This window comes from Stegostoma tigrinum, chromosome 12 (genome assembly GCF_030684315.1).
Source record: "Stegostoma tigrinum isolate sSteTig4 chromosome 12, sSteTig4.hap1, whole genome shotgun sequence".
Lineage (NCBI taxonomy): Eukaryota > Metazoa > Chordata > Chondrichthyes > Orectolobiformes > Stegostomatidae > Stegostoma > Stegostoma tigrinum.
The window spans coordinates 28,357,916-28,366,866 of NC_081365.1; the positions used below are offsets into that span (position 1 = coordinate 28,357,916).

The 8,951-nt window shown below is 39.9% G+C and overlaps 1 protein-coding gene across 5 annotated transcripts in view; it reads left to right on the top strand.

Moving 5' to 3' along the window:
- cmss1 (cms1 ribosomal small subunit homolog) overlaps positions 1 to 7,307 on the top strand; it is a 323,071-nt gene extending 315,764 nt beyond the window's left edge. For all 5 annotated transcript variants that reach the window (XM_059650229.1, XM_059650228.1, XM_059650230.1 and 2 more), the window contains 2 exons: positions 2,550 to 2,638; positions 7,092 to 7,307. In XM_059650229.1, coding sequence (XP_059506212.1) covers positions 2,550 to 2,638; positions 7,092 to 7,175 — 173 coding nt within the window. In that variant the 3' untranslated portion in view covers positions 7,176 to 7,307. The remainder of the gene's footprint in view (positions 1 to 2,549; positions 2,639 to 7,091) is intronic.
- The last annotated feature ends 1,644 nt before the right edge of the window (positions 7,308 to 8,951 follow it).

The window sequence follows — 8,951 nt, forward strand, 5'->3', positions numbered from 1 at the left end:
AGTGCATTCTGGATGTAAATCATCTTTCTTGAGCAAAAGTTCTTTTCTCTCATAGCTCCTGGGCTTCTTTTCCAAATTACCTTGTACTGCTGCCCTCTTGTTTTTGATGCTTTTACGAAGGAGAGCAGTTTCTTCCTCACACAAACACAGGTCTGTGGAGAGAGAAAAACGGAGTTAACATGTAAAGTCCAATATGACTTTTCTCCAGTCTCCTCCTGTCTCCACAGATGCTGCCAGACCTGTTGAGTTTCTCCAGCATTTTCAGTACTTGTTTCAGATTTCCAGCACCTGTGGTATTTTGCTTTAATTGAATAGTTTCTTCCTATCTACTCTATCCAGGCCCAGCTTGAATTTGTAAACTTCCTCCAAAGAACAAAGAACAATGAAAATTATATCGCAGGAACAGGCCGTTTGGCCCGGCAAGCCTGCACCAACATGCTGCCCGTCGTGACTAAAACCCCCTACCCTTCCAGAGACCTTATCTCTCTATTCCCATCCTATTCATGTATTTGTCAAACATCCTTTAGAAGTCACTATAGTATGTACTTCCACTACTTCCCCTAGCCCCGAGTTCCAGGCGCCCCACCACCCTCTGTGTAAAAAACCTGCCTCGCACATCACCTTTGAATCTTGCCCCTTGCACCTTAAACCTATGCCCTGAGTAACTAACTCTTCTAGCCTGGGAAAAAGCTTCTGACTCTCAACTCTGTCCATCCCCCTTATAATCTTGTCGACCTCTCTCGTGTTCCCCCTCAGCCTTCGTCGTTCAGTGAGAACAACCCAAGTTTTTCCAACCTCTCCTCATAGCTAAGGCCCTCCACACCAGGAAACAGCCTGGTAAATCTTGTCTGCAATCATTCTGTCATCCTTCTTTACAAGTAAACTTCTCCAGTTTATCTTCATAACTGAAGTTTCTCATCACTGGAGCCATTCTCACAATTCTATTCTGCACTCTCAATGCACTCACGTCTTTTCTTGTTGTGCACAATGCTCCAGCTTAGGTCTCACCAGGGTCTTGTAGGTGCAGGATAACTTCCTTGCTCCTGTACTACATGCCCCATTACAATGGGGAGGATACAGCATGTTTTAATAACTGCTGACAATAATTACCTGTTCTACCACTTCTGTGGACTGTAAGGCTTCTTATTTAGTACTGATCCCACCTTGGCATTTGGTAAAATTTTGGTTTTTCCAAAGAAAATCCTGGTAGCTTCATGGTAACCATGTAACCTCTTCTGGTTGCTGTAAAAACCTACATGGTTTCCTGATGTCCTTTAGAGAAGGAAATCTGCCAATCCTGGTTTAGCCGAGATGTGATTCCACACTCTCAGCAATGTGGTTGAGTCTAATGCTCTCTGGGCAATTCGGGGTGGTCAATTAGTGCCACAATTCCATGAATGAATAAGTATATATACATGCGCACATATTGTATATAAAGTAGATCTCTCTGCTCCTGCACCCCCTTTGAAGTACAGCCCTTTACTTTATCCTGTATCTTCATGTCTTTTCCACCAAAATATATCACCTCCCAATTCTCCACATTGAGCTTTATCTGTCATCTGTCTGCTCACTGAACCAACTTGTCAATGTCCTTTTGCCACTTTACCCTGCTAACCTCTTCACCGCTTTCAATGCTTCCATGTTTTGCACCAACAGCAGACCCCTGCCCCCGTATGCCAAAATCTAGATCATTAATATAATTTAGCAAAAGTAAGGACCCCAGAGCCAACTCCAGAGGATCTCCACTGCTAACCGTCCTTCAGTTGAACAAGAATCTGTTACCCATTACTGTTTCTTTGTACCCACCAGCCAATTGTTTATCCATGTTGCTATGGTCTTGTTTATTCCATGAGCTATCACTTTTATCGTAAGTCTGTTGTCTGCTCTGTATCAAATGACTCTTGGAAGTCCATGTTTATTTATATAAGTGTCAGTCAGACAGAGCTGTCCAAAATATAAATTATAGAATCTTTAATCCACTTCATTATTTCTATGTCATCCAAGTATGAACTCAGATATTGAAACAGTGCATCAAAGAAACAATAAACTCATTATGATGTATATCAATAAATTTGACACATTTCCTCACGCTTTTTAAACAGATACTCTCCTTCACGTTTTATGAACAGCTCCTCTACTGAGCTCATCAGTGGCTGTTTGGAGCTCAGCCAAGTATTCACAGTTATGTTACTTGGTGACAGTATCAGGCGAGCCTGACTTTACCTCCCTGGATTGAAAATGTGGTTATAAAATGGATTAAGATTCAACCTTCCTGCTGCCTCTTTCAAAATCTTGCCCCTTAACTACTTTAATCCTCCTGTCATCACATTGCAGCATTCTACTGCAGTCACTTTATAAATAGAAATAGTCAATTCCAGGCCAGCTTTTCCCTGTTATGATGTAATAGACATGAAATGTAATTTTATATAAGGGACAATTACATTAAGATTAATCTATTCTCAGGATTACTTATAACTAACAATTGAATACTGAAGTGTTGACTATCATTACTAACAATTTATGAATGTTAACTCTTTCTTGTCATCCAGATGGACTTGGTGTACAGTCTCTGAAGTATGTAATCCTTGATTGGAATTGGCGTGATCAGAAGCTTAGAAGATTAATGGATATTCCAGAGGTATTCATAATTTACCAAGCTACCCATAAATGAGCATGATTATATACCTGTGAATAAAATATCTGCTTCCAATAAGGACAGAAGTGACCTGTATAAGAAGGACATGTTGTACCTGAATTGGAAGGCAACCAATATCCTAGCGGTGAGATTTGCTAGAGCTACTCAGGAGGATTTAAACTAGTAAGGGGTGGATGGGAGTGCCAAGAAATAGTGAGAAAAGACATAAGTCTGAGGCTGGTACAGTTGAGAAGAGGAGCAAGTCAAGGCAGGTAAAAACAAGGCAGAGAGCAAGATAAGATTGATCAATAAAACTGCATTTATTTCAATGCACGAGACCTGACAGGTAAGGCAGATAAACTCAGGGCATGATTGGGAATGTGGGACTGGGATATCATAGCTGTTATAGAAATGTGGCTCAGGGATGCAGAGGACTGGAAACTTAATGTACTAGGGTACAGATGCTCTAGAAGATAGCAAATGGGACAAGAGAGGAGGGGGAATGGCACTTTTGGTTAAAAATGTTACGGCTGGACTTAGGGAGGATACTCCTGGGAGTATATCCAGTGAAATTACTTCAACAGAACTGAGAAATAAGAAAGGGATGATCACCTTATTGGGATTGTACTGAAGGCCACCCAAATAGTCATACAGTAAAAGAGATCTAAAACATGGAACCAGGCCCTTCAGTCCAATTCGTCCATGCTGACCAGATATCCTTAATAAATCTAGTCCCATTTGCCAGCATTTGGCACATATCCTTCCAAATGCTTCCAATTTATATACCCATCCAGATGCCTTTGAAATGTTGTAATTGTGCCAGCCTCCACCACTCCTCTGGCAGCTCATTCTATACATGCACCACACTCTGCATGAAATAGTTGCCCCTTAGGTCCCTTTTGAATCTTACCCCCATTACTTTAAGCGTATGCCTTCTAGTTTTGGACTCTCCCACTCCAGGGAAAAGACCTTGGTTATTTAAAAACCAAAAAAAACTGTGGATACCGTAAATCAGGAACAAAAACAAAGTTGGTAGAAAAGCTCAGCAGATCTGGCAGCATCTGTGAAGGAAAGAACAGAGTTAATGTTTCAGATCCGATGACCCTTCCTCAGAATAGTGAAGTTATTAAACCTTGGTTATTTATCCTATCCATGCCCCTCATGAATTTGTAAACCTCTGTAAGGTCACCTCTCAGCTTCCAATGCTCCAGGGAAAATAGCCCCAGTCTATTCAGTGGAAAATTGAGAAGCATGTTTGTAAGGAGATCTCAGTTATCTGTAAGAATGACAGGGTTGCAATGATAGGAGATTTTAACTTTCCAAACATTGACTGGGACTGCCATAGTCTTAAGGGCTTGGATGGAGAGGAATTTAATTGTGTACAAGAAAATTTTCTGATTCAGTACGTGGATGTACCTACTAGAGATGGAGCAGAACTTGACTTTCTCTTGGGAAGTAAGGCAGTGCAGGTGACTGAGGCATCAGTAGGGGAGCACTTTGTTTAAAATAGTTATGGAAAAGGATAGGCCTGATCTAAAAGTTACTGTTCTAAATTGGAATAAGGCCAATTTTTGACGGAATTAGGCAAGCACTTTCAAAAGTTGGTCGGGAGAGGCTCTTTGCAGGCAACTGGACAGTTGTAAAGTTGGAGAACTTCAAAAATGAGATAGTGAGAATCCTGAGGCAGTACATTCCTGTTAGGGTGAAGGGCAAGGCTGGTAGATGTAGGGAATGCTGGATGACTAGAAAAATTGAGGCTTCGGTCAAGAAAAAGAAGAAGGGATTTGGTAATTGAAGCAATAAACCGTGAAGCATTGGAAGTGACCTCTGGGCCCCTTGCTGAGAACATTCTATTGTTGAAAGCCATGGGTAAGGTGCCAGGAGATTGGAAGGTAGCTAACATAGTGCCACTATTTAAGAAACGTGGTAAGGAAAAACCAGAGAACTATAGACTGGTGAGCCTGATGTCAGTAGTGGGTAAGTTATTGGAAGGGATTCTGAGGGGCAGGCTTGACATGTATTTAGAAAAGCAAGGGCAGTTTAGGGATAGTCAACCTGGCTTCGTGCGTAGGAAACCGTATCTCACTAACTTGACTGAGTTGTTTGAAGAAGTGGCAAGGAGGATTGATGAAGGCAGAGCGGTGAACGCTGTCTATATGGACATCATAAAGATGTTTGACATGGTTCTGCATGGTAGACAGATTATCAGGGTTAGATCACATTGAATCCAAAGGGGAGCTAGCCATTTGGATACAAAATTGGCTGGAAGGTAGAAGACAGAGGGTGGAGGTGGAGAGTTGTTTTTGGACAGGAGGCCTGTGACCAGCGGTGTGTAGCAAGAATTGGTACTGGGTCCACTGCTTTTTGTCATTTATATAAGTGATTTGAATGTGAATATAAAGGAGGAATGGTTAGTAAGCTGGTAGATGACACCAAAATTGGTGGAGTAGTTGACAGTGAAGATTATCTTTGACCAGATGGATAAGGTGGGCCAAGGGGTGGCAGATGGAGTTTAATTTAGATAAGTGTGAGGTGCTGTATTTTGACAAGGCAAATCAGTGCAAAGCTTATACACTTAATGGTAGAGCACTGGGGAGTGTTTATGAGCAAAGAGACCTTCAGGTGCAGGTTCATTGTTCAAGGTGGAGTCACAGGTAGACTTCAATAGTCAGTGCATTGAGTATAGGATTTAGGAGGTCATGTTGCAGCTGTACAGGACACTGGTGAGGCCACTTTTGGAATAATGCATTAAATTCTGATCTCCTTGCTGTAGGAAAGATGTTGTTAAAGTTGAAAGGGTGCAGTCAAGATTTATAAGGATGTTGCCAGGATTGGAGGATTTGAGCTATAGGGAGAGGCTGAATAGGCTGAGGCTATATTCCCTGCAGTGTTGGAGGCTGAGGTGTGACCTTATAGAGGTTTATAAAATCATGGGGGGGCATGGATAGGGTGAATAGCCAAGGACTTTTTCCCAGGATCGGGGAGTTCACAATTAGAGGGCATAGGTTTCAGACGAGAGGGGAGATGTTTAAAAAAAGGGCAGCTTTTTCATATGGAGTGCGATGTGTGTATGTGGAATGAGCTGCCAGAGGAAGTGGTGGAAGCTGGTACAATGACAACATTTAAAAGTTATCTTGATGGGTGCATGATAGGAAGGGTTTAAAGGGATATGGGCAAAATGCTGGCAAATGGAACTAGATTAATTTAGGATATCTGGTCAGCATGGGTGAACTGGACCAAAGGGTCTTTTTCTGTGCTGTACAACCCTGTGCCTCTATGTATGTTGTTTACTAGCTTTCAATTGAATATAAGTATCATATTCTATGTCACCCCAAATGGATAACAGATGAATTAGATCTCATTCTGTGAGTGATCTATAATTTATTTGAAAACGTTATTCATATGCCATGCTAAATTGCCTGTAGTGTTCAGGGATGTGTAGCTTAGGTGGGTTATAGGGGGATGGGGCTGGGTGGGATGCTCCAAGGGTCGGTGTGGATTGTTGGGCCGAAGGGCCTGTTTCCACACTGTAGGGATTCTGTGACCTATATCATAATCATAAGTAGGTCTTCAACATGATTCAGCATCTGGGATGATTTACTGCGATATAAATAATTATGCGCCAAGCACAACTGGTTCATGATGTTGCAAATGATGGTTTGTTTTATATTTTAGTGTGACTGATGAATAAATCCATGGCAAATGAAACTAAATTGAGATATCCAAGATATGTCACAGTACGAATACGGTCTACCTTGTTAATTCGCTAAGCTAAAAATTTTTACGAAAAGGTGACCAAATTGATTTTCAAGTCATTTTGGTGTATATTATCTTGTTAAGAAATTTCTACAATGGGTGGGCACCTGCTGTGCCAGATTACAAACCAAAAGATGAAGCTGAAAATCTTTTACAAGTTTATAATTCACAGTCCTATTCAATTGAACAGGAGTGGTTACATATCAAACACTTGATTGGGAACCCCAGGCATCACCTTGGCATCAAGAGGCTTGAAACAGATACGTTTGTGTATGTGTAGCTATGATGGTGGAGTAGAGATATTTTTAAGGGGAGAGGGCAGCCATGTGCCTGAGAGGCTTTTTTTGTTACGTAAAAGAGCAAAGCCATTTGTTTTCATCAATTTTTCGATACACAATAGAACTGCTCAGGAGCGTCTGGATTAGATTTCAAAGTCTGATATAACACTGTTACGATGTGGCTATTCTTTAGAATAGGTGTTATATATTTAGATTACTTAGGTCATTCGTCTGTTTGCATTATAAACTATGCATTCTCTTCATGTATATAAGTATGTTTGCACAATTTGAATTGCAAAAATTAGACCTGACAAATGTTTCTCCTTTTTAAGTGAGCTCTGCACTAGACTGATCATTTTATATAAGAATACAAGTTAAAACTCTACGTAATTTAGAGCTAAATCATATTCTGTACATTGTAGGTGAAACGGGAAACACTGAAGCTGTTGGAAACAGGTATCATCCCTGCCTGTAAAAGTGGATCCGTAAAAGTGGGTCTCTTTTAAGACCAGTTATTCGACGCCAAAAATCAACACTGTTTGCTGGATCCCTCCCATATTGAAGCAGACATCACAATGTTTTGTTATTATGAGTTGCATACTTAATTCTGAATTTAATAAAATGTGTAACATTCTTAATAGTTATCTGCTGTTGTTGTATTTTCATATAGATGCAATGTATTTGTCTTTATTTCTGTGATTGTGTGAGTACAAATAATGAACCAGACTATTTTTCCACTGTTCACATGGAGCTAGTGAAATGCAAATATGAAAACAAGTTAAGTCAACATTTACAAAACTCAACAAACATAAAGAAACAAGTTCTATTTCAACTGCAATTGTTAATGTTATCCAGAACCATTTTACTTGGTTTAACTGTTGCAACATGACCATATGATAGTCTCCAGCAAATATCAAAAGAAGTTTGAATTAATTCAAAACTATCAAAAGTTGTCAGTGACTTTCCAAAGGTGAGGAGGCAAGTGGAAAGGTTGTAGAAGAACCTAGAGAGATCACAAAACTATGCTGAGAAATGTTACTTGGAATTCAGTGACCACAACTACATATGAGTGAGACAGAAAAAAAGACATTGAGCCAATATGTTAGTCGTCAAGATAAACCGCAAAATAACAATTTTGAGGGTATCGATGGAGAGATAATTGAAACAATGGACATCACCAATAATTAAGGCAAAAAGTACCTTGGGTTGTATGTTACATGAAATAGAAGGTAAATCATGGGCTGTGATATTGAGCTTCAAGGGAGAACTGATATATTCCTACGTGGAATATGTATATAATTCTGGCCAACATATTTTAGGAATAACAAGGAAAAGTAAGTCCAGCACCTGAGCCACATCAAAAAATTCAAAAATCTGAGGGTTTTTTTTACACTCAAGAGGACAGTGAAAGAGAATTATATTTAGTTATGGAAAATCTCTAGACCTGTTAACCCTTGAGCAACTTCACCAATGTCTTAATGACCGAAAGTAAATATGAGATGAAATTCAGTAAAAAGATGCTGAATGAGCAAATTTTTAACAATCCTTTTGGAGTTTTTTTTTGAGAATATAGCTTACAAAATAAATAAGGGAGAACCAATGATGTATTTGCATTTTCAGAAAGCTTTTGATAATGTCTCAAACAAGAAGTATGTGAACAAAATTAATACGCATGGGTAATTGCTGGGGTAATGTACTGGCGTAGATTGAGTATTGGTTAATGGACTGGAAACAGTAGGAAAACAATGGTTCATTGTGAGGATTGGAGTGCAATTACCAGTGGAAACCGTAAGAATCAGTGCATGGGCCCCAGTTGTTCACAATCTAGATCAATGATTTAGACGTGACGTCCAATTTTACTATTTCCAAGTTTGCTGAATGCACAAAACTAGGTGAGAATGTAAGTTATAAAGAGGATGCAAAGAGGGTTCAAGTTAATATCAAATAGAATATGTGAGTCGGCGAGCACATGAAAGATGGAATATAGGTGGATAAAGGTGGCACTGTCAGAATATTATCAGTGCCAGACACATCCCACGGTTAAGCTAAAGCCTGGCAGATGCTAGCGCCAGAACAGAGGTACGAATGAAATCTCTTTTAATTCTCCTGTGCAGCCAACCAGAACCAAGGTTGCCCAAGAGCAGATTAAAGGCACATTTATTGACTAACTACTGACCACTCTGGATACAAGTCTGCACAGGTATAGACTCAAAAGTTTTGTTAAGATATTTTACCATGAGTACAAAATGTGACATATAACAAAGGCACACAATCAGATCAGT